This window comes from Wolffia australiana, chromosome 18, assembly GCF_029677425.1.
Source record: "Wolffia australiana isolate 7733 chromosome 18, ASM2967742v1".
In the NCBI taxonomy this organism is placed as follows: domain Eukaryota; kingdom Viridiplantae; phylum Streptophyta; class Magnoliopsida; order Alismatales; family Araceae; genus Wolffia; species Wolffia australiana.
Genome location: NC_135852.1, coordinates 1,497,088 through 1,524,149, shown reverse-complemented (window position 1 = coordinate 1,524,149; position 27,062 = coordinate 1,497,088). Strand labels below are relative to the sequence as shown.

At 44.3% G+C, this 27,062-nt stretch overlaps 1 protein-coding gene across 1 annotated transcript in view; it reads right to left on the bottom strand.

The window, feature by feature from the left end:
• The window catches only part of P5CR (pyrroline-5- carboxylate (P5C) reductase), a 30,360-nt gene extending 12,112 nt beyond the window's left edge, over positions 1-18,248 (bottom strand). The window contains exons 1-2 of the mRNA XM_078590188.1: positions 18,000-18,248; positions 17,811-17,859 (exon numbers count right to left, since the gene is read on the bottom strand). Coding sequence (XP_078446314.1) covers positions 17,811-17,859; positions 18,000-18,191 — 241 coding nt within the window. The 5' untranslated portion in view covers positions 18,192-18,248. The remainder of the gene's footprint in view (positions 1-17,810; positions 17,860-17,999) is intronic.
• Between the last annotated feature and the right edge of the window lie 8,814 nt (positions 18,249-27,062).

Genomic DNA, 27,062 nt, shown 5'->3' with positions numbered 1-27,062 from the left:
GAAGGAAACGGACGGGTTGACCATCCTGGTATCTCATCAGGGTGACACTGCCACAGAGGGGCAAGGACAGCGGGGGAGGAGGTTAAGGGCAGCCCAAAGAACACGACACATCGGCAAGGAAGATCTCCGCCGGTTTAAAGGCATAGTATATCGCCGGGGGAAATTAGCTTTGACGGATGAGCAGGGCAAGACGACAAAGCTAGTGTCAGGGAAAAATGGTCAAATGCGGCTGAGAATGGAAGGACCATCAAGAATGGCAGTTCTGTGTCCGTCGGAGGGTGAGGGGACAAAGACTGCAGCTCTCCCGAGCCAAGGTGTGGAAGTTGTGATAGAGAGGAACTCAGATATGCAGTTGACGGTATGTGATCTGGCCGAGAGAGAGGAGCTCCTACTGGAGCAGCTATTGGGGGGGCAATCATCAATTCAATTATGAGGTGTATCTCCTGGAATGTACACGGTCTCCGTTAGGGTTCGCCCGTCCCAATACCAGTACCGGATGCCGGTATCGGGCTGGATGCTGTATCGGATATTGGAAAGGCATTTTCCGGTATCCATTTTTTTCGATATCCGGATACCGGATATCGGTATCGGATATCGGTTGCTACAGTGCCGACATCCGATACCGATATCCGTCTCGATGTCGGCATTCGTCTCCGTCTCAACGGGGCAGATGACGATATCGGATATCGGATGCGGATATCGAAAACCGATATCCGCATCTAATTATAATAAAAATAACTTTATTTATCAGATATCCCGCATTTCGCATAAATAACGTGGGCACGGGTGAACCGGAAGAGCTTCCTATTTGGTCATACATCTCAACTATTATATACAGTTGCGGATTTTTGATTTTTTCCATATGGGATAGAAGGATTCTGGTTTTCTGTTAAACTCGGAATCTGTTTATCCCATATGGAAAGATTTAGAAATTTTTGTTTCTATTTATTGGACGGTGTACTTATTAATTAAATATTATATAAATATAACGCTCTTAAAATATAGCGATAATAGATATAAACATTATTTTAATATTAAATAATTTATCGGCCTCATTTAATTTATACAGAGAAAAATTTCTATTATCTTCCATGTGGGATAACGGGATTCAGACTTTACATTAACTTTGAATCCTGTTATCCCATATGGAAGGGAAAAAAAAAATTGCACACTATATATTAATGGGCATTGATCATAAGTCAAAAACCATACAATGTGATTAAAACTAACAGGTGGAATGTGAAACATAGTTTATTTTTATCGGTCGAAATCGGTTCCGATATCCGGATATCGAAAGCCGATATCCGGTATCCAGTATCCGTTTCAGAAATCCGGATATCGGAAAACCGATATCCGGTATCCGATACCGTATTCGTCCTCACCCCCCATATCCGATACTGATATCAGTCTAACCCCTTCTAGACGGATATTGACCGATATCCGATATCCGACACCGTCCCATTTTTTCCTGGATATCGGATATCGGTTGTCCGATATCGGATGACGGACGGATATCGGTTGGGCGAACACTAGTCTCCGTGATGAAGGAAGACGTGGTGTGGTGGGAGGGTATTTGCAACAATGGGGGGCTGATATGGTATGCTTATAGGAGACAATGCTGGAGAGGTGTAATGCTCGGTAGTGGAACTTGGTGGGGCGGGGGTTCCTGGAGGGTTATGTGGCAGTCAATGCAGTCAGCAGATAGGGGGGCTTGTTGGTGGCACGGAACACGGTGACATATGCTAAGGAGGGGTCTTGGACAGGTCAGTATGTGGCTGCAGTTAAAATCAAGAGAAGTGTCTAGTGAGGAAGAAGGAAGATAATGACATAGTCTCAAGTGAGTACATGTGTGGGTATATATATGCCCTAGGAGAGAGAATGATAAGAGGGCTAATGGGCTTATAGAATAGGGCCCATTAGCCCATGAGTATTAGTATCTCACTAACACCCCCCCGCAAGCAAAGTGTGGATGTCATCCATGCCGAGCTTGGACACTGCACGTTGTAGGAGAGGGCGAGAGAGTCCCTTGGTGAGGACGTCAGCGGCTTGATCAGCGGATGGAACAAATTCCAGGTCAAAGAGGCCCTCGTCCACGCGCTCCTTGAAGAAGTAGCGGTGGAGCTCCATGTGCTTGATCTGGCCCTGTTGACCAGGGTTCTTTGCCAAGACGATGGCCGACTTGTTGTCGCAGTAGAAGTGGATCGGGCCTGAATACTACACACGAATATCATGGAGGATCCCGTATATCCACTGGCCTTCAGAGGCCCCATCGGCAAGTGCTCGGTATTTGGCTTCAGCACTGGAACGGAACACTTTGTCCTGCTTGCTGCTCTTCCAACTGACAAGACTGCCGAAGACAAAGGTGCAGTACCCCGTGGTGGAACGACAGTCCACAACGGAGCCGGCAAAATCCGCATCAGTGTACACCTTCACGGTCCGCTCCATACTCCGAGGGAAGAGCAAGCCCTTCCCGGGCCAGCCTTTTAGGTACGCGAGTACCCGGTTGGCAGCCTGACGATGGATCTCCCGCGGAGAGTGCATGAACTGACTGAGGAGGTTGACGGCGAAACTGATGTCGGGGCGGGTGTGAGTCAAGTAGAGGAGTTTCCCCACCACCTGCTGGTACTGATATGCGTTCACTGGTGCTGAGTCCTCCCCCTTACCCAACTTGACGTTTGGATCGATGGGAGTACTCACCGGCGCACACTCGGTCATGCCTGTCAAGGCCAGTAGGTCGACGGCATACTTCTGCTGTGACACAAAGATCCCCCGAGGGGAATAAGCCACCTCAAGGCCGAGGAAATAACGAAGAGGCCCAAGGGCCTTGATTTCGAATTCCTTGGCCAACGCAGAGCTAAGGTGGCTGGCCTCTGCAGAATCGGACCCCGTAATGAGAATGTTGTCGACATACACGGCCAAGATGGATACACCAGCAGGACTGTGACGGAAGAATAGGGAGGCATCCCCATTGCTCTGAGTGTAGCCCTCGGTCTTCATGACCAAAGAGAACCGACCGAACCACATCCGCGGCGACTGTTTCAGTCCATAGAGAGACTTCCGCAGTCAGCAGACGATGCCCGGAGGGCCAAGGGTATACCCGGGAGGTGGCTGCATGTACACCTCCTCCGTCAAGTCACCGTGGAGAAAGGCATTCTTCACATCAAACTGTCATATCTGCCAGTCGGAGTGAGCCGCAAGTGCCAAGAGAAGACGAACTGTTTCCATCTTCGCCACAGGAGAGAATGTCTCAAAGTAGTCCACGCCATACGACTGAGTGAACCCCCGAGCCACAAGTCGAGACTTGAGGCGCGCGAGAGTACCATTGGCATGATGCTTCTTGGCATGGATCCACTTGCAATCCACCGCCCTCTTGCCAGGAGGAAGGGGGACGACGTCCCAAGTGTGGTTCTTGAGCAAGGACTACATCTCCTCATCCATCGCCGCTTTCCAATGAGGAGAAGCAAGAGCATCGGATAGGCGACGAGGAAGTGGATGCGACGCGATGTGAGAAAGAAAGGACCGGTAGGAATGACTTAGCCGGTCAAAAGAGAGATAGTGAGATAAGGGGTAGAGGGGTGTGCGAGTGCACTGACGAACCCCTTTCCAAAGGGCGATTGGCCATCCCAACTGAGCATCATCATCAGTAGACGAGGGGGATGCATCGTCCGACGGAGGAGCGAAAGCAAAGGTGGGAGAAGAGGATAGCTCCCCGGGGTTAGAGAGGGGCTCCCCGGGGGAAGGAGGTGCACTAGGAGAAGGATACGGTGCACCGGGAGTAGGGGGTAGCTTCCCGGGGTTTGAGAGGGGCTCCCCGGGGGAAGGAGGTGCACTAGGAGAAGGATACGGTGCACCGGGAGGAGAGGTGGTAGGGGGCAAGGTAGAGATGGACGTGGCAGGAGACGGCGACGGTGGGGGAATGGGTCCCACAAATGGGTAGGGTTCCAAGGAAGGAGTCGAGGAAGCCTCATCCAGCGGAAGGCGTGACGAGGTAGAGTCACCGAAATAAGACTCATGCTCGGCAAAGGTGACATTTTCCGAGATGAAGAACCGCCGAGACGGAGGGTGATAGCAACGATAACCTTTCTGGAGAGAAGCGTACCCGACGAAGGCGCACTGAAGAGCTCTAGCATCGAGCTTCGTGCGAGAGGGGGCCGTGTCGTGGACGTACGCCGTGCACCCGAAGATGCGAGGGAGAAGTCCAGTCCGCAGCGAGAGGTGGGGGAAAGCCGTGTTTAGGCGATCCAGTGGGCTGACAAACCCGAGGGGCTGGGAGGGGAGACGGTTTAAGACCGCCTCACCCCAATACGCCCACGGAACAGAATAGTTCAGCAGAAGGGTACGGGCGGTCGACGTGACATACCCCATCCGACGTTCTGCCATACCGTTCTGTTCAGGGGTAGCCACACAGGAGGACTCGTGTAGAATCCCATGGTCAGCAAAGTACGTGGCCAACTCAGTGTTGACGAAGTCCCGGGCGTTATCGGAGCGGAAGCGCTGGATACCCCGGCCAAACTGAGTACGAACCATGGTGAAGAAGTGACGGACCGTCATGGCGACCTCAGACTTTGCGGTCAACAAGTAGACCCATGTGTAGCGAGTGGCCTCGTCAACAAAGATCTGAAAGTAGCGGTGGCCCTTAAGGCTGGCCTGCGGGACAGGTCGCCAAACATCACTGTGGATGCGAAAGAAGGGAGTCGATGAGTGCAAGGTGGACGGAGAGAAAGATGAACGACGGTGCTTTGCCAGTTGACAGGCTTCACACACAATAGTCTGAAGGTCCAATCCAGTGAACATCGAAGGAAATAGACGCTGTAAAACAGAAAATGGCGGGTGACCCAGAGGTTGGCGAGCCAACTGGAGACGTCCCATGCGCTGTGCATCGGCCGGTCTGAGGTGGCGGTGAAGTAGAAAGCACCGAGAGCGTTCCCCATCGTCCAACAACAGCAACCCGTTCTCCCGCCTAATCGGTGTAGTCCGGCCCACCTTGTCAGACAGAAACATCCCGTCAGGCTGGAGGTGAAATGAACAGGACAGATTGTCAACCAAACGTTGAGGAGACATAAGGATGGCTCGCAGGGCTGGGACATGAAGAACATTGCTGACCACTCCAAGGCCATCTACAAACACTGCCCCAATACCAGCAACACGCAACCGTCCACCACCAGCTGTAAGGACTGTACGGTCTCCACTATGCCTTTCGTAGGATACAAACCGGTCATTGAACGGGGTCATGTGTTCGGTTGCCCCCGAATCAAGAACCCAGCTCGTATCCGATGCGAGAGGCGAGTGGAGAGACGTGTGACCACAATACCATTGATCAGACGGAGAGAAAGAAAACGCACCAAATCCACCAAAGTGTGCCGTGGACTGAGTCGGAGTCTGCATGGTAGCTGTCACGGAGATGGGCCAAATCAGCTTGGAGCTGCGCGATAGTCGCCAGGCTGGTAGAGAGGGTAGAGGAGGAGGCGACCAGAGCTTTCCCTTCGGTAGCCTCCTTCTTCTTCCGGTTGTCATACTGACGCTTCTTGCACCACTTGCGAAGATGTCCAGGCTTATTGCAGTAGGAGCAAACCAGCCCGGAGGGGGCCGCCTCCGCGGTGGGAGCAGGAGCTGGCGAGGGAGGCCGGGTGAGGAGGGCAGTCGAGTCACGAGCTGACTCTGGGGAGAGAGTGCCAAGAACCTGAAAATGGCTCTCCTCTTCCTGGAGTTCCTTCACCAAGTCGCCAATGGTAAGAAGGCCTTCCTTGCGGTGTAGAGCACGTCGGCGAGTGTCGTCATACTCCTTGTTGAGACCATGGAGGAACCCCAAGAGGCGTAGGCGAAGAGTGTTCTGGAATGACTTGCACGTTGGATCATCCGTCGGCAAGTAATAGTCCACCTCGTCCCACAGCTTCTTGTGTTCCAGTGCATAGTCCGAGATGGACATTGCGCCCTGGCGAAGATTGCTGGCTTTGGCAACTAGCATAAAGAGGCGCCAGTTGTCCCCTTCGCGGCCGCAAAAGGTGTTAGCCTGGTCCCAAAATCCTTTCACGGTGGAGCAGCGAGGGAACCGTTCATGGAACGAGGGTGCCAGGGAGGTCGTGTAGAGCCAGCCGAGGACAAAGTGTTCCTCGGCTTCCCACGCAGCATAGTGCGGATGGTTCGGTGGGAGAGGAGCTTGCGTACAGTGCTTGAACAATTGGCGAGCCTTGAGAGTGGTCTCGACAAAATGACGCCATTGTAGCAAATTCGGGCCCTGAAGACACGTCGAGTCGGGAACCACCGGCAGGGAATGAGTAACCTTGTGTGACAACGGTTCTCTCTGGAAATCTGCATCGGTGAATCCTTCAGCTGTGACGGCCGGTTGACGAGTCTGGCCCGTGGAGTAGAGTTCCTCCGACATTGGAACGACGGCGGCAACTGTGGCTGCTTCTGCGGCTGCGGCTGCGGCTCGTGCTGCGGCAGCGGCGGTGGCTGCGGCTCCGGCTGTAGCTGCGGCTGTGGCTGCGGCTCTGGCTGTAGTTGCGGCTGCGGCTGCGGCTGCGGCTATGGCTGCGGCTCCGGCTGTAGCTGCAGCTGCGGCTGTGGCTGTGTGCGCGGCTGTGGCTACGGCTGTGGTTGGGCGCGCGGCTGCGGCTGCGGCTGTGGCGCGGCGGCGGCTGCGGCTGTGGCTGGGCGTGCGGCTATGTGCGCGGCGGCGGCTGCGGCTGCGGCTGTGTGCGCAGTGGCGGCTGCGGCTGCGGCTGTGCGCGAGGCTGTGGCTGCGCGTGCGGCTGCTGCTGTTTCTCCGGAAGCGGCTGCGAGCTGGCTATAGCTCGCGCTGTTGCTGATCCGTCGGTCACGCTCCGGGTTCGCTAACCAGAGAGAGGGTGATGTCAAACCCTAGATGGAAGAGCTCTGGAGCTCTGATACCATGTCAAGTGAGGAAGAAGGAAGATAATGACATAGTCTCAAGTGAGTACATGTGTGGGTATATATATGCTCTAGGAGAGAGAATGATAAGAGGGCTAATGGGCTTATAGAATAGGGCCCATTAGCCCATGAGTATTAGTATCTCACTAACAAGGAGCGACAAGTGTCACTATGTGGTAGCATCGGTCTACGGCCCAGTTATTGCGGCACGCCGGCACATACTATGAGAGGGGCTGGAGGGCGTGGTCTTGCTCTTCGAAGGGACCCCCATGCTTACTGGAGGGGATTTCAACATGACATTGGTCTTTTACATCAAGAGCGGGCATGTAAGAAATGGGGCCGATGAATGGTATCTACACATAGTGAAGTACGAGGGGCCATAATACTCTCTCCCATCTGGACAGGTTTCTATGCTCGGTAGAGTTACTAGAGCAGTACCAGTTGGCCGATGTGCGTGCACTCCCTAGACCGCTGTCGGATCACGCCCCAATTATATGGCAGAATAATATCGGCCAAAACAGACTGACATACTTCAATATGAATAGATCGTGGTAGCGGGAGAAAGAGTTCAAAGAAGAAGTGATGTCATGGTGGTAATCTCAACCCAGACAGGGCACAGCCATAGTGCAATTGGCAATCAAACTGGCCGCCTTGCGCCTTCATCTAATAAAATTCAAGAAAAAGATCCGAGAAGAATGACGCCGCCGTAGAGATGAGGCCCTGACACGAGTTCAGCAGATGGATGCCCTAGAAGATATACCGGGCCTAACTAATATTGAGTGCAAGGAGAGGAAAAACTGCAGAGGGATAGTGGAAGAGGAAGACAAGAAGCTAGAGTTTGATTGGAGACAGCGATCACGCCAACTATGGCTTAAGGATGGGGACGCCAATACTCGATTTTTTCATTTAGCTGCAAATGGAAGACGACGCTTGAATCAAATACTCCGGTTGAAAGTGGGGGCGCGGGAATTCGTCAGACACAGGTGATTAGAGAAGTGCTGGCAAATCATTTAAGAGAAGTGACTAAAAGAGGGGCTCGGAACCAGTGGAGATGGAGCGGTAGAAGTGCATCTAAGTTAACTCAAGTCCAACAAGATGAGCTGGTGAAGCCATTCCTGGTGGAAGAAGTGCGGAAGGCAATCAAAGGCTTGAATGAAGAGGGTGCACTCGGCCCTGATGGATTCCAAGTATTCTTCTTCTGCGAATTCTCGGAGGTGGTCGGATCAAAGGTGATGAGTACACTAGAAGAGTTCCGGCGTGGTATCTATGGCTTGGAGCGACTAAACTGATCATACTTATTTCTGCTGCCCAAGCACTCTGGTGCCATCAGCGTAGGGGACTTTAGGCCCATTGCACTTTTGAATTCAATATATCTTATCATCGCCAAGGTGCTGGTAAACTGGCTAAGGGTGGCAATTGGGGACCTAATCAGACCATTTCAGTCAGCTTTCATCCCAGGTAGGCAATTGGTGGACAGTGCGGTGGTGGCGGGGGAGATCTCATCCGCATGGAAGGCGAACAAGAGTTAGGGTTTCATATGGAAGGTTGATTTTGCGAAAGCATATGACTCGCTCAATTGGAGATTCCTATGGTCTGTTATGCGCAAACCTCGGTTCCTCGATGAGTGGGTAGCCTGCGTGAAATAGTGTGTTACGTCTCATTCATTCTCAATACTGGTCAATGGTCGAGCTAAGGGGGGATGGATCCGCCCACAAAGGGGAGTCCGACAAGGCTGCTCGTTAGCACCGCTCCTGTTTTCTACTCGCGGTGGACACCTTGGACACCTGCACACTCAAAGTCTGTGAACAAGGCCTTTTTAGGGGCTTTCAGATGGCGAGCTACCCTGAGGGCATCCCACTTCTGCAGAATGCGGATGACACCATGTTTTTCATTGAAGGCTCGATCATAGAAGCTCGAATTCTATCAGCATTACTTGATCTATTTGCGGACTCCTCAGGGCTGCAACACAATCGAACTAAGTCCGCTTTCGTGAGCTTCGGACTTACCTGAGGAAGAGACACAGTGTGCTAGAGCTTTAGGCACACCTAGAGGATTGCTCCCGATGTGTTACTTGGGTCTCCCGCTGACAGGGCGCCGTATTCTAGCAGCTGAATGGCAATTGGTGGTTGAGAAAGTAGAAAGGCGGCTGGAGGGATGGCAGAACAAGGTACTTTCGAAAGGGAGAAGGCTGGTGCTTCTATGGTTGGTGCTTTCTGCGATCCCGATATTCTACTTATTGGTATTTAAAATACCAGCGGGAGTGGTAAATCGATTGCAGGGGGCGATGAGACGATTCTTCCATGGTGGCAATGGAGAGGAAGAACGAAAGGGGGTGCCGCTAGTAGCGTGGGAGATTCTATGCAGTCCAGCAAAATAGGGAGGACTGGGGATCCTTCATCTAGAATCAACGAACTTGGCATTGTTGACCAAGTGAGTGGAAAGGATTGCAACTTCAGCGCAGGGGCTGGTTTTCAACGTCCTGAGAGACAGGTATGGCTCCGAGATAGATTGGGAGATACGTTGGGCTAGAGTCACAGGAGAGTCCCCCTTTTGGAGCGGTCTGCGTCAAGCCATACCTCGCATTCGTGACTTATTTGAGCCCACATTGGAAGATGGAGCAACATTTTGTTTTTGGACAGACAACTGGTCCAATCACGGCTCCATGAATTTGAGGTTCCCAAGGCTATTTGCTCTAGCGAGGAATTCAGAGGCCACGGTCAGGGAATGTTGGGATGAGGCTTGGGTCACTATGCTGGCAGACGCTTTATCAGAGCCACGGTTTGAGGAGTTGTTGGAGCTGCAAGAGGCACTTCTACCATTCAGACCGATAGTTGATTCCCGCGATGGTTGGATGTGGCGGGGGCTATCTTTTTCGGTGAAAGATGCATATTTGAAAATCCGAGGGGCAGCTCGGGAGGATGAGACAACCAGTAAGGCCTGCCACATGTTGACGACACGCAAAGTCCCCCTTAAAGTGAGGCTCTTCAGCTAGTTGCTGAGGCGACGAAGGCTGGTCACATGGGTCTATCGGTGGAGATGGGCCCCTGCGGCTCCCATTGACTGTCCTATGTGTGATAGGGGGGAGGAAAATTGCTCCCACCTGTTCTTCACGTGTCAGTTCACGCAGGGTGTCCGGGCATCGCAGCATTTACCGGGGGTGGATATTAATACAGCGTCGTATCAAGAATGAATCCAATGCAGTGAGTATTGATATCCAAATATGGCAATGCAGTTCTTGATGACACAATATAGAGAAATAGTGAAATAGACTGGAGTTGATCCAGACGGCTCCCCTCCCCGGCGAGCTCCTACGGGAATCTCGGCGGTCCCCTCCTCGAAGGTCGGACTCCTCCCTCCACGTCGTACGTCGGGGCAGTACGCTCGCAGCTCCTCCCCAGCTAACTGTAACCACTTCTTGCCAAGAAAAGACAATGCCCTCATACCTGAGTGTGCCCCTTTATTTATAGGTCCCGCTAGGGGGAGGGGGTCACTTACGCTGGTCAATTGTCCGTTGACCAGATCTAAACCTCCTTCCATATTTCTTAGAACAGCGTTTATCAATACCTTCCCCATAGAGATTCAGCTTGTACTCAAGCTGAAAATCGGGAAATATCTTTCGCATTCTGTGCACTTGCTCCCAAGAAGCTTCTTCTCGAGATAAATTTGACCACTTGACGAGAACTTCTGCTCCATATGGGGTCTGGCGAGTTTTAAGAATCTCCTCCTGGTAAACCTGCCATACATATTCATCTGTTAATCCTTCTGGTAAAGGTTGAATATTAGGTTGATGAGAACCCATTGCTCTTTTGAGTAGAGAGGCATGAAATACAGGATGTAACGTAGCAGTTTCAGGTAATTCTAGTTTATATGCTACTGGTCCAATTTTTTGAGATATGTTATAAGGCCCGAAGAACTTTGGGCTAAGTTTTTCGCAGACCCTTTTTGCCAATGACTTCATCATGTAAGGTCTTAGTTTTAAATAGACCATGTCTCCTACTGCGAATTCTTCATCTCTTCGATGCTTATCAGCTTGAGATTTCATACGAGAATGTGCTTTGGCTAAATGTTGCTTTAGGCTAATGAGAACCTGATCTCTTTCCGTAAGTAGCTGGTCAATGGAATCAAAAGGCGACGGGGTTGACCCATAACGTGTTAAAGAAGGTGGCTCTCGTCCATATACTGCTTTGAAGGGAGACATTTGTATGGATGTCTGAAATGATGTATTATAGTTATACTCTGCCCAGTGTAACCAGTTCTTCCATTTCCTAGGATTTTCCGATGCAAAACATCTCAAATAGCATTCCAGGCCTCTGCTCGTTACTTCAGACTGACCATCAGTCTCAGGATGATATGACGAGCTAAATTTAAGGTGGGTACCCTGAAGGCGATGTATTTCCTTTCAGAAGAGGCTGGTAAAGAGACTCCATGGATGCCATGCAACCGCACGATTTCTTTAGCAAATATTTCTGCAATGGTTGATGCATGAAATGGATGTGGCACAGCTATATAGTGGCTGTATTAACTCAGGCGATCCACTACCTCCAGTATTGAATCTGATCCTTCTGATTTTGATAAACCTTCCACAAAATCCATAGTAATATCTTCCCAAATCTGGTTCAGGATTGGTAAAGGTTGTAACAGTCCTGCTGGTGATAGTGTGGATGCTTTTTGCTGTTGACAGATCTGACAACCATTCACATAAGCCTTGATTTATTTTCTCATGCCAATCCATGTAACTTGTTGGGATATTCTTCTCAATGTTCTCTGAAATCCCACATGGCCCCCTATGTTAGAATCATGAAACTCCTGCAAGACCTTCTGAATTAATGTCGATCCTGTTGGCAGGACTATTTTTCCCTTATACATAAGAATGCCTTGAATAATTGAATAGCCAGGGGGTGTGTCTTTTCCCGCTTCCATGTCTTGAATGATTTTACTCAATTTGGGATCATCCTTGACCTCCTGGAAAAGCTTGATTTTATCCAACCAATGTGTCATAGATATGGAATTGCATTCTTCCGAAATGATTTGGGGTGTTCTTGATAACGCATCCACTACTATATTCTTCTTCCCCAACTTGTACTGTATAGTGAAGTTGTACCCTAGTAACTTAGATACCCAACGATGATATTGTATTGGTACCTCCTTCTGATCTGTTAAAAAGCGTAAACTGATCTGATCGGTATATATGTTGAACTGATTGAACATTAAGTAATGTTTCCATTTTTGAACGGCCCACACCACTGCCATTAGCTCCCTTTCATAAGCTGACTTGAGTTTAGCTTGATTAGAAAAAGCCTTGCTGAAGTAAGCCACAGGGTGATTTTCTTGTAATAATACAGCCCCCACCACAAAGTCTGACGCATCTGTCTCAATACTGAATGGTATAGAGAAATTGGGTAGCCGTAGCACTGGTGTTTTGGACATGGCTCCCTTTAGCTTGATGAATGCTGTCTGTGCCTCCTCATTCCACTTAAAAGAGTTTTTCTTCAACAGAGTTGTTAATGGATGTGAAATAGTAGCGTAGTTGGCGACAAATCTTCTGCAGTAACCTGTAAGGCCTAAGAACCCCTTTAGTTCCTTGATAGTCGTTGGTACTTTCCATCGTTGAATGGCTTCAATTTTGGTAGGATCTGTGGAAACCCCTTCAGCCGAAACACCGTGTCCCAAAAAGTCAACATGTTTACATCCGAATTTGCATTTTTTTGGATTGATAACAAGATGATTTTCGGCCAGTAATCTAAATACCACAGTGAGGTGTTTTTCATGCTGTTGATAATCCTTACTGTATATCAGTATATCATCAAAAAAGACCAGTATAAACTTGCGCAGATGTTTAGCAAACACTGCATTCATGAGTGATTGGAAGGTTGCTGGTGCGTTTGATAAACCAAATGGCATCACTATAAATTCAAAATGACCGTGACGTGTTTTAAAAGCCGTTTTTTCAATGTCATTTGGGTGCATACATATCTGATAATATCCAGACTTTAGGTCAATTTTGGAAAAAATAGACATACCATGGAGTTCTTCTAACAATTCGTCCACCACTGGTATTGGGAACCGATTAGGGATAGTCATTTGATTTAAGGCCCTGTAGTCAACACAGAGTCTAAATCCCCCATCTTTCTTTTTTACTAATAAAGCTGGACTTGCAAAACAACTCTGGGAGTGTCGAATAACTCTCATGTCCAGTAACTCTTGTATCAACTCCTCTAGAATGTTTTTGTGGGTATAATACCTATAGGGCCTCTTATTAATCAGTTGTGCCCCAGGTTTCAAATATATCTGATGATCACATTCTCTGACGGGTGGAAGGTCTTTTGGTTGTTCAAAAACATGTGGATAAGTGCTCTTTAACCCATGCAAAAAAATAATCGAGGGCGATAGAAGATACCTCTAGATTATGATTGGTAGTTTGCTCCTGAATCTCCGTGATTTGATGAATAGAATTCTCCCAGTCTTGGTTAGCTTGATCCACCTCAAATTGAGAATATCTGAGCGAATTCAGCTCAGGGTCAGATAAGATAGTATGAATCTGGTCCTTCCAAGTAAACTTGAGCATCAGGTGGTGATAGTTACAATGAAACCACCCTAGTGTTTTCAGCCAAGGTACCCCGAGTATTAAGTCACAACTTCCTAGTGGAAATGGAATTAAGTTCTGTCTGAAAACCAGGCCTTGAAATGCAATTGGCACGTTGAGACATATTCCATTCGTCTGCCTGCAATGTCCATCACCCATTGCAATACTGATCTTATGATACGGATGAACTTGGATTTTTAGCCTCCGAATCACAGTGGGTCGAATGAAGTTGTTAGTGGCCCCACCATCAATGAGAATCGTAACCTTTTGATTATATAGTTCTCCCCATAACCTGAAAGAACCATGCTTCGGACCAGTATCAGCACTAAACTTGTGCAAGGACATAATCTCTCCTCCGATAAGGGGCCCTTCGTCTAATTGCATTAAGTCCTCCTCTGTGAGAGGCTGATCTTCCTCGCCTATATCTTCTTCCAGCATGTAAATGCTCAATTTTTTATGGCAACGATGACCAGGGCCATACTTCTCATTACAACTATAACATAGTCCATTCTCTTTTCATTGTAGGAATTCTTCAGTTGTCAGCCTTGTAATCCTCTTGTAATTATTCCTTGTTGCAAGTTCGTTTCTGCTTGGGTGTTGGTTACCTCTGAGAGCTTGAGCTGTGTGTGGTCCCTCTCGTCGATGGGAATTATTGGATCTTGGGGTGTTGTGTGGTAGAACCTTGGGTGTAGCCACCGTTAAGGCTAATTGATCCTGCTCTTCTAAGATGGCTAGATTGCTTTCTGCTTCAATTGAGTAATCCATCATCTCTTGAATTCCCTCCGGCCTGTATTTGTTTAGCTCCACTCTGACTTCGGGTTTCAACCCTCTAAAATAAGCTGTTTCTTGCACATCAGGAGGTATATGCGACATAAAAGCAGCTAGATCTTCAAATTTTGACCGGTACTGTGATACTGTTCCGGTCTGTTTGAGGCTCATCAATTGATTACATAAAGATCTGGCGGAGAAATGATAGCTTTTTCAAAATGTTGACAGAATATTAACCAGTGATCGAAGCCAAAATTCTCTTCAGTATAGATGTACCATCCCTGCGCTGGTCCTTCCATGTGTAAGGAGACCAGTTGTAGCTTTTCATCGTCCGTAAGACGGTGAATTTTGAAGAAGCGCTCCACGCAATTCAACCATATCTGTGCATTAGTGCCATTGAAGTAGGGCAAGTCGCCCTTTCTAAACAAGATCTTGTTGTCATTAACCGAATCTTGGTTAGTCTGCACTCTCCCGTACCTTGGAGTTTCCTTTGGTGCGTTTCTTGATGAAGATGCTGGAATAGATTCCAGTTTTGAATTCATGGCTTGTAATTGCTGCATAATGCCCAATAATAGCTCCGCTGGAACCGGTACATCATTGCATCTTGTTTTCCCTTTCTCGGTTATATCCTCCATTTTGAACCAGATAACCGAATAATTGCTTCTAGATCTCGCACCAAATATGCGAAATTCGGTGATCTCGCTTGTCACTCAAGATCTTGGGAGTCTTGTTGATCTTGGATCGCAGAATCCGTAGCTTGCCGTCTTGATTTGAATTCCGAGAACCGACGGCTCTGATACCAGTTGATACAACGTCGTATCAAGAACGAATCCAATGCAGTGAGTATTGATATCCAAATATGGCAATGCAGTTCTTGATGACACAATATAGAGAAATAGTGAAATAGACTGGAGTTGATCCAGACGGCTCCCCTCCCCGGCGAGCTCCTACGGGAATCTCGGCGGTCCCCTCCTCGAAGGTCGGACTCCTCCCTCCACGTCGTACGTCGGGGCAGTACGCTCGCAGCTCCTCCCCAGCTAACTGTAACCACTTCTTGCCAAGAAAAGACAATGCCCTCATACCTGAGTGTGCCCCTTTATTTATAGGTCCCGCTAGGGGGGGGGGGGTCACTTACGCTGGTCAACTGTCCGTTGACCAGATCTGAACCTCCTCCTCCCGTATTTCTTAGAATAGCGTTTATCAGATATCTTCTCGGACGAGGCCTTTTGGGCTTCAGTTTTAGACGGGAGACACAGAAGTCGACTGGAATGAGGGCGCTTGCCCGTGGTGCTCTGGACGATATGGTTGCATCGAAATGAGATAGTGTTTAAAGGGATGGCAGCTTTGGTGGAGAATGCCGCTCATGATGTGGAGGCATTGATGTCTTTTTGGGGTGGAGGGAGAGGATCGCCTATTTTGGGCGCGTATATTGTTTGTACAATTTTTTTAATTCCTTATTGTTCAAAAAAAAAATCAAAAATACACACAGGAAAGTTGAAATATATATATGGATGCCTAAAACCCCCTATTTTGGAGCCCAAATGTGTTCCAAATAGGTTTCCAGATCAGATTAAAAAAATTGGATATGATTGCAATCTGATAGTATTATAGATAGATCGAAATTTTGACCAGATCATGATTTTGTGTCCTTGCTTGATCAAAAATTTGGATAGATCAATATTGAAAGGTTAGATAGATCATGAAGGGATATGATTGGAAGAATAAAAATAATAATAGACCAAATGAACTCTCAACTTCTCTTGTTTTCTCTCTCTTTCCCTCTATCTCCCTATCCCTCTCACATTTGCAGACTGCCACTTTATGCCCAGCTGTTTTTTTTATGAAGGGAACCATCGGCGACGCAGCACTGCTACTCTAGGGTCTGCGTCCGATTCAGGTATGGTCGTGTTGTTTGGTGTGTAAACTCACTCCATGTGGGCAAACTTCTGACTGCCCCAAACCCCATGGGCGGTGAACAGGGCGGTTTGGGGTGGAAATCCGTACCTGCCACTGCTCAAAACCGCCCAAATATGTCAATTTAAAATAGCCTTGTATTCTCTCCCACAACCACAAAATAATATTTAATATACGTATTCGATGTGATCACTTTCTCCCAGTACATTGATTCCTAGCTGCTCAAACTCAAACAAAATTTCATGACATGGCAACTCCCAATTGCCAGCAGAACTCTCTCTTACAGCAACATCTACCTCAGCAAGTTCATGCCTGCGCCTGCTCCCTTCACATACCTTTGCCTCAATTCGACAAAACATGATGGACTCCACAAAAGTTAATTTTCAGATTTATCCAATTTATCTCTTAACACTGCATCGTGTCTCAACCATTGATCTTTCCATCATGTGGAAGACCTCGCCTGCAACAACACGAGGGGTCAGGTGTGGGGTATCTGCAACCTGAGTACTAAACATTCTCTTCTTTCCTCTTTGCCTTTAGCCTGTGTGTGGCCCCCACATTCACATCGCATCATCCAGCAGCTCTGCTCAAATCCGAAAAATTTAAAAAGCTCCAACAGTCCACATAAAGATCCACAGGAAGAACGACGAACAAACAAGGCCTTTTGGGGAAGAACAGAGCAGAGAAGTATCTCACGGCTGTTTCTCAAAAAAGATGATTTCGACGGGCTAGCTAGGGACATGTATAAAACATTTTTCTCAGTTTGTAACTCTTTCTGATTTGAGACTGGTGAGATTCAGAAACAGAGGTGAGAGGTCCTTCAAAAAAAATCCAGAACAGTGAAACCACTTCGCCCCAGACCCTGAGCAGTGCGTGGGGCAAATGCTCTGAGGGCTGCACGAAGACAGTTAAAAAATGTAAACTGCACCGCACAACAACCGCGAAGAAACCGCCCACCTATCCCCTGGTTCCCTTTGCCAAAACAGAGCTGCGCTGCCGCTGATCCCTCCATCAAAAAAAGCCTCAGTGTGCGGTCATGAGAGAGCAATAGTCAGGCCTGCCAAATGGCAGCAGATAATTGGACCAATAGATTCATTCAGACTGGCTATTCAGATGATCTACCATCTGATCTGATTGATGGGCTGATTGAGATCAAGATGTTCTGATCAAAGAAACTTATCAGAACCCATCCCATTCAATACCCGACCCCTTGTTCCAGATCAATCACACACAATCAATGATTTGGTACTCCCAGAAGCTTCAATTTGAGTGATTGAGGTTAAGGGGTCTCAGCGTCAGACAAATAATCGTGTAGAGAGTTCTTGACGTCCACCCCCCAGAGTAATCCCGGTGGCACGATTGATGTTAGTCAACAATTAGGAAATAGAATTACAAGATAAGGCCAGGACTACCGACATGGCCGAGCATCCCATAGAAAATCGATTTAGCCAAGAATTTCGATTGAAGCATAAAGAAATTCCATAAAAATAAGAAACTATGAGAATTTTCCTCAAACTTGGAGCTCCAGAAAAGAGCCCTCGCCCAAGAGGTGTTTCCACATTGACATGTCAACGGACACACTCTGGCAAAGATCTCATACTAGAGAAAATAATGCAAGCGAAATTCATAATCGTCAACCAGACAATGAACTCACCTACATTAGGCTTCACGGAAATAATGATCAAGTCAGAATCTGCGGCAACCTATACGCAAAAGAATGAAAACGCCATAAGACGAAATAATGCTCCGCAAACAGGCAAAAATTGAATGCAAATCAATAAAAATAGCAAAATTTAGGTTCTCTGCTCGTCACCGAGATCGGAAGTGATGTATTGCTTCAAACCTGCGCATTACTCTCCATTAACTTGACGCCAAACGACCGGAAGGCGTCTTTGCGCTCTGGAATCCAATGCGAAGTGCGGATGCTCGACGAAGAGAGAACGCCGGACTTGGCCACTCCCCGAGCAATGCTCTCCGCCAGCTTCCCCGCTCCGATGAACCCAAGCCTGAAGCCCTCCGGAAGAGTCGCCGCCATCGCTCTCTCTCTCTCTCTCTCCCTCTTCTTCTCTGTCTCCTTGTTTCACCAATCACCCTCTCTCTCTCTCTCTAATTATATAGGTCTATCGGTAATTAGGATGGATATTCCCTTGATAGCTAATCAGTCATGACAGGGACATGACGGTGACGGATGCCCAGGGCGTGATTGAACGGACAGAAAAATCGTTATTTTTGACCATTTTGATTTTCTGGCATTTTGGACAGAAGTTCCTGTTTTTTTGGGTGCCACCTATAAATATTGGAGATATACCCCTCTGATTCGAAGGATTAACTTAGAACCTACAACAAACATACAGCTGATGGTTATTTAGTAACATATTTTAAAAAAAAACAATAAGCACTTAATTTGCAGCTATATTGGTATCCACATATTCTTCGGTAAACCAGGAGAAAATTAAAAAAAGGTTAGATCATCGACTTGAGGATAATCTCGATAAGTCAAGTTTTTGCTTTGAAAATGAACCAAAGAAAAATGGAAGAGCTCTAATGGGGATGCATCAGCCGGGTTTGTGTGTTCCTAAAGGATAATAAACAAACCCAGGAAACTGCGATGAACGCAAACGACATGAGGGGTTCATCAAAGATCAAAAATTACCCACTCCATTAGGTTTCAGAGAAACCCGTCATCGCAGGTGCAACCCAACAAAGCAAGCCGATCGAAGAACTTCTTCAGAGGCGGCCAGCCCAGCTAGTGGAGAGGAGAACTCAAGAGAAAGAAAGAGAAAAGAGCAAGAGAGAGAATAAAATGGAGAAGAATACATCGCATTAAGGGTTTCATTCACGTCACCGATGACGGTGACGCCGTTTTGGTGACATGGACGTGATGGGACGCGCTGTGGAGGGACGCGTGATGGCACCGTGACAGTTTTTATCGCATATGCTGGGACGTGTGACAGGATAGTTACATGATGAAAGTTTCATGTCACCGTCCATCTCATTCCCTCATCTGTTCCGTCACGTCCGGGGCATCACGTCCAAGACGTACCATTCCCTACCCTTGGGCCAAAATACAGGCTCAGTAAGGCTTATATTTGGCAATATATATATATATGTATATATATATATTTGGACCATTTATTATTAATGTAAAATCAAGCTTATCAGTAACTCTTTGATTTGTACATTTTTTATTGGTATTTCTCTTGCACACTTCCACTCCAAGATTGGATTTCCCTAGAGGATTGAAGGCCTCACATACTTGGCTGTAGAGAGATCTCTGGAGTTGATTGAATTGGGTTAGAATGAGAAGCTACGGTCAATTATTCATTTGATTATTCTCTTGTGACTTAATTGGTACCAAAAATCTCATGTTGTTTGTATATGAGTTAACTCACAGCACATATTAATTTATCATGCTTGCTTCAAAATTCTAAAATAGAATCATACAATGCGACCAAAATGATCTCAATTAATCAATAATCGCGGCAGTAATACTTCTTCGTAGTTCAAATGAAGACTTGCAAGAAGTTTTGGTGATTAGTAGTTAAGCTCCCTAGGTCTAATAAGGTGCACTTCATACGACATTTTTCATATGCATTTTTCATGGCTCATTTTTTGTTTCATTTACCTCAATAAGACCTTTCACCCGCCTACAATTTCTTTGTCTAAACTGATTTTTACAAAACAATGCTTTAATTTTTTGTTGTACTAGTCTTATTATAATTGACTTTAAAGATGAATCAACACATAATCAGCTAACTCCAGATCTGTTATGAAAATATGATAAGGAAATCAAATACTTATTACAGTCGAGACATTTAATTAAAATCAGATGTTTAAATTGTAATAAGGTGGCCGCATTCCATTAATCTGATCTGACATATGGTATTCTTATCACTGATAATGTTGAACAGGTGATGGATCTGTTATGTCTTCCCCTCTCTCCCTCTCCATCTCTCTCACATGCACTCTCTCTCAAACACACACATCCCACCTCTTTTTCTCTCACACCAGAAGCACACTTAATATATCTCTATATATTCATCTTTCAAGGACACACACCGTCTCTCTTTCATTTGTATTTTTTCAGTTAAGACATCTCATCAAAATCAGATGTCTGAACTGAATTAAGGTGGCCACAATCCATTAATCTGATCTATGATAATGAGGATGGTGTTTATCGCCTCTTGACCTTTCGCTCATACCATGAGATATAGAAGCTAACATAGAATCATATGCATTGAAATTGAATAAAATTTAGAACTAAATTGTATTTATTCAATATTTTATTTTATCTATGCTAATTATTGATAATATCAAATTTAGGGGTTTTAATTCGTCGATGGTAATTGAGATTATTCAATAAAAAATATACTTAACCGTACTTAGGAATATTTAGCTAGTGATGAGTATGAATCATCTCCACAGGGAAAGGTTATGAAGGAATTAATTTCTTATTATAGTGATGATGAAAACGAGAAGAGATGAATATGAGATTATAATGTGTGAGCTATCGAGTAAAAGGACATAATAGTTATATTTTAATTTAACTTAGTAAAGAAAAGAGTAAGTGAACGTATAATTATGCATAACGATATCGGATGAGATAGAGAGTGCGAAAGATATGATAGTGACTGAATGTAGGAACGGTGTGATGGAGAATATATAGACGAGATAGTGGTTACGTAAGGGAGTAAAATAATAGTGAAATGAGAATGATAAACCCTAATTAAGCTAACGATGGTGTCGGGAAAAGAGCAACGTAAGGCAAAGACTCTTACCTTAGATCCATATGTTTCGCCAGGATCACGACAATTTTCAAGTGCTGGTAAGCTCCCCCTCTTCTCCAATGCTTCTCCCCACGCACCCAGGACACCAAGAACACACTTGATGGATCTCAAAACTCAATATCTTTCAATCAACTCACATAAGTAGGAAGCAAGTTCAAGATGAAGTTCATAGTGGTCCAGACCTCTATTTATAGATCAGAGGGTATGGATGGAAAGAGGAGGGGGAGACGAAGCTGTGGTGAAAATTTTAGCTCAATCGGAGTTGTTGATCAAAGCTATGGCTGTTTGAAGTTGGAGCTAGTGTTCACCCGTCCCGATACCGGTACCGGATGCTGTATCGGATACCGGAAAGGCAATTTCCGGTATCTGTTATTTTCGATATCCAGATATCAGATCTCGGTATTGGATATCGGTTGCTACAGTGCCGATATCTGATACCGATATCCATCTCGATGCCGGCATCTGTCTCCGTCTCAGGGGGGAGGATGACGACATTAGATATCGGTTGTGGATATCAGTTTTCGATATCCACATCGAAAGTATACATAAAAATATTATTAACTTATATGTGTTCAGCGATTAAAGTTGGCAAGAGAGTAATAAGTGAGGTTTTTTATTGTTTACACATCTCGTTTAATATATACAACAAAATATTTTTAATTTCTTCCATATGGGATAACAGGATTCGGGTTTGGTGTTAAACTCCGAATCCCTTTATCCCATATGGAAGAAAATATAACTTTTTACTTCTATTTATTGGGGACGATGTATTAAATAATAAACAAATATGATGTCCATTAAATATGGCGAGTATAGATTAAAATGGCACTTTAACATTTAATGTATAGTCGAACTCATTTAATATATACAGAGAAAGGTTTCTAATTTCTTCCGCGTGGGATAACAGAATTCTGAGTTTACATTACACTTCATGTCCTCTTATCCCATATGGAAGAAAATAAAAAAATTTCTTTCTATATATTAACTGAGATTGAAAATAGATTAAAACCATTTGATGCTAATGTATGTAAGTCATACATTGATATGAAAATCGTATTTTTACTGTCGATACCGGTTCCAATATCCGGATACCGATTCCGATATCCGATATCGAAAATCGATATCTGGCATCCGGTATCCGTCACGTCCCTCTACCTATGGTATCCGGTACTGATATTCGTCTACCCCTCAGAGACGGATATCGTCCGATCTCCGATATCCGATATCCATCACCGTCCCATTTTTCCCATATATCGTATATCGGTTGCCGATATCGGATGACGAACGGATATCGGTTGGGCGAACCCTAGTTGGAGCAATCCTAGCCCTTATTTTTCTCTATCCTCATCGTCGTCTCTGATGCTTCCTCATTTTCTGTTTCGGTTGAACTGTCAATTTTCTTGAAATTCTGTGTCGTATCGTCTTCCATGCATGTGCTTTTCAGAGTTGCCACGTGTACCTGTAAAAGGGCAAAAAGACAAATGAGAATGATATATATGTATATATATATATATATATATATATATTTCAGATTTTCTTACTTTTCACGGCTGACGTGGCGTCGCGTCAGCGCAAGCCACATCAATGCTTCCCTTTCAGTTATCCTCTTAAATCTTGACAACTGCGTGCCATGTGTATTGTCAGAAAATGTCAAAAAATTCCAGAAAAATCATTTTCCATCTTAAAAAGTTATATTGTTTTAGAATCTATTGTCAGAAAATTCCCCAAAAAATGCATAAAAATGCAAAAAATCCAGAACATCTTTCTAAAAATAACTTTAACCATTTTACGTTTGATAACATGGAAATATAAGTAATTGAATGAAAATAAACATGTAAATATGACCATATAAGGTACTAAAAAAGCATGTTATCAGACCCCCCAACTTAATTCAGTGCTAGTCCCTTAGTAATGACTTTGAAGATTCCTTGGGTTGTTACATTGTGACGCAAGAAACATAGGTACGAAGTGTTGATGATATCAAGTACACTTCTAAGTAAGAATATTTCCATGCATTGATGGACCACAAATGATAAATTCCCTCATGGTTATGGAAAGAGCTGGTGGTCATGAAGAGGGAAGCTTACTTCTCGCAGGGTATGATACTATAATCAAGGTGATACTCTTTCTTTCTAATCTAGGGCATCCTCTCTCTTGTGATAGCTATGTTGACCCCTGGGATTCCCTTCTAACCTTCCTCCTACTTGAAGTTAAAAGTTGCACACTATTCTCCTCTTGTTTGAGCACAAAATATCAATTGTGTGTCAACAAATTATGGGTAGTGGAATTCCTATCTAACTAAGGGAACATAAATAAGCAAATGGTTGATGTCTCAAAAGAATGGGAAAGGGGGGTAAGGGTAGGTAAGGGATGTCAGGTGGATAGGTAATACTTAGATAGCTTACTCCCAATAACAGATGAATGAGTAGAATACACTAGAAGGGCGTAGAGAATGATGATGATGGTGAAGGATAATCTTCATAAGTGTGGAATACATAAGTGCTTGTCCCATAAGCATGAGTTGATGAATGTAGTGATAGATAAATTCCTCTAACTAATGAGTGCAAATAGCTTCCGACACAAGAAACCCCATTTTCTTTTTTTGATTTTTTTATTTTCTCTCTCTCTCTCTCTGTAAAGGGATGCAAAATTTGGAAGCTTTATAAACGAAGAGGTACTTGACCAAGTTATCTCAAAGAAAACTACTCTCATGCTACTAATGAAAATGATGAGATGATGTAGATGAAAACAAAGGAAAGGATAGTAGTGAGAGAATGATACCGTAAAGGGGAGAAGAGAAATATATGGGAGTAAAGCATATCATGAGTAATACGGGTGATGGTAAAGATGGGTTCCTATGGGGATAAAAAATAATGGATGAGCTGGGTCAAGGTAGGCTTTGCAAATGGGTGAAGCTGGTATATATTTTAAATACGGTTTAAGGTGGTACAAGAAAAGTGATTTTGTGCTCTAAGACTTGAAGAAGTGATCACCCCTAACCCAAGAAAGATTACTGTGAAGAAAAATTCCTTTCATTTCAGAGATTCAGCTAGTGGAAAATGGTATGATGGGTGGTTCACTCAGCACTCGCCTTAGAAAATAGTACTTCAACCTTTTGATTTCATGTATGTTCCTCACCCTACCAGATATCGTAGCCACTTAGGAAGAGATAATGGGTCTAGAATCACACTTTCTACCATTAAGAAGTATACTAGATCTGGTACAAGAGCCTAACTTCTATGTCCATATTTCTAGGATTTAAAATGGAACAACTTCCCAAGGTGGGCTTAGTTTAAGTGAAGGGAGATATTTTGAAGAAAAATCACGCAATTTTTTTTAGAAACTGAATTTACCCCCCAACTTGATTTAATTCATGAATTTATAAATTAACAATCTTTTCCCCCCAACTGAAATCTGCATTGCCCCTAATGCAAGAAATAAAATTGTAGGATAAGGGATTGTCAAACCATAATTCTTGTGCCACTGATGTTGATGTGTTACCGTGGATCCTCTGTGCAATGTATTCTCCTAAAAACCAAAATTATCTAGAAAGATAGGTAATGAGATCAAATGGCAAGATTATTAAAGGAAAATTTAAAGAGGTGAACAAAGCAAATCAACAGATTAAGGAAACTATACTAATGCAAGACTAAACCCCTGAGTCATCATGAAGATTTATCTTTGCTTCCATAGGTTGAGGTTCTAGCTCCAAGTATGGCTTCAACATTTGTCCATTTACTTTAAACTATCAACCTGTCTTTGGATCTGAAATCAAAACAGCTCCAGAAACAAACAGTTTAATGATAATAAATGGTCCATCCCATCTACTCCTAAGCTTTCTTGGAAATAATTCCAAACAAGAATTGTAAAGTCATACTCTTTGATTCTCATGGAAATTTCTTCTATTTAATTTGCTATCATGAAAGGCTTTCATTTTGGCTTTGTAAATTACAGAATTTTTATATGCTTCGTTTCTTAACTCTTGCAATTTTTGGAGCTATAACATATGATTTTTTCCCTGCATCTTCCATTGTGAGATTCAATTTCCTGATTCCCAATAAGCTTGATGTTGAATCACAACAGGAAGATGACATGCTTTTCCAAATATGAGTCTATTAGGGGACATCTCAATGGGCCCCTTATAGGCTGTTCTATATGCCCATAAAGCATCGGGTAACCTCTCACTTCAATCTTTAACCTCATTTTCTTTATAATCTTCTTTATTTCTCTATTACTTAATTCAATTTGGCCATTAGTTGAGGATGATATGGAGTGGTCATCTTGTGATGTAATCCATATTTCTTAAGTAAAGATCTGATATGACAATTGTTAAAATGGGTCCACCATCATTAATTATTGTTCTTGGACATCCGAATCTGGAGAATATATGTTTCGTTAAAATTTTCAATGCTACTTTATGATCATTTGCCCTAGCGGGTCTTATCGCCTCAACCCACTTGGACACATAATCCACAACCATCAATATATACTCATATCCAAAGGATGTTGGTGGAGAGGGTCCCATAAAATCTATACCCCATATATCAAAGATCTCAATTTCTATAATTGGTTGTTATGACATAGCATCATTATTTCATAGATTGATCATGGATTGACATTTTAATTTTCTTTTACAAAACTCATAAGAATCTCAAAATAACATAGCGCATACAAAGCGCAAGCACATGAGGTGATGTGGTGCTTTTTGATTGGCTCGCGACAAGTGCACAGGTACATACAAAGCGCTATCTACAAATTTTATTTTTCTACTTTTTCTTATTTCTAGTAGGGGGTACATGGCGCGCGAGAGGGGGAAAAAAATGGACTTGAAATTTTGTGGCCAATCAGCAGTCGACATGTCATTGCACGTAAGGAAAAAATAATTAAATAAATGAATATTAATCCAATGGCTATGATTGGTTAAAAATCATTTATCAATAACTTTTGATCCTGAAGTCCGATTGAGATGTTTTTTTATGGATTTTCTCTTCCTAACCTCATCTTTCTATCTATATGACTGGATCATTCAGATCAAGCCCACATCAATGGATAAAAATTAATTACTTGTTAGGGGTAAAATGGTAATTATTGCCATTTAACCTCAGTATAAAAGCTGAAATTTGAGATGAAGAGGTCATTATGGAGGTGGCTCTATCACAGCTGCAAGACATAAAGGATCTTCATCCTGGACCAACCCTATTAGGTGCTTTCTATTTCCTTGTATTCGAATTTTTAGTGTAATTTGGATGATTTCTTGGTGAATTTCTTCATCGTTCTTCTTGATCTTGATCTGAATTCCTAAATCGCTAGGCCTGAGCAGAATGTACAAGCCCTTACTGGGATTGAGAGGAGAGATTGTGAAATCTACCTAGCTATTCCATTTGCACATTAAAAAAAATTGAAAAGTTTAATTTCTAGGAGATATTAAATTGCCTTTATGATCTAATAATTAGTGAATTTTGATACCAAATTCCCCAAAATCAAACTGAAACCAAATCATATTTTCTTATTATCCCCTCTAATTGACCCCCTTGATCCTTTTTATTGGATCAAAAAAGTCAATCTAGAGCTCCTTGTTCTATTCTTCCAATCTCTTCTACCCCCCTTTCTAAACTCTTCATCTAATTATGGTTATTTGATCTTCTTTGAAGATTAAATTAACTCTAAATAGGGTCAAATTATCCAACCAGATCACTAATTGAATTCCTTACTAGCTTTCCTTAGATGATACTAATACTTATCACTAGACATCTTAAGTTAGGGTTTTATAAATTTTATTGTATAAGCCAAAATCAACAACGACAAGAGATTATAAAATTACAAAATTCACCGCCTATATTTTGGCGTATCAAGAAGAGTGTTGGAATAAAAATTAAAGTGTCTGAGACATTACAAAGAACCGCATTGAAGTGGTCGGAATACACCCTAAAATTATTTTCACCCATTTTATAATATTTTAGCAGAGATGAAGTCCATATAAGTATAATGGAGAAAGGACTTAAACCCTACTCCGTGGATATCGAAGACTGGTAAAGGGATTCTTAGTATTAAAAAATATCAACATAGTAGAATCATTTTGTGCATAATTTTTTAATTTATCTTTATTTTACTATAAATTC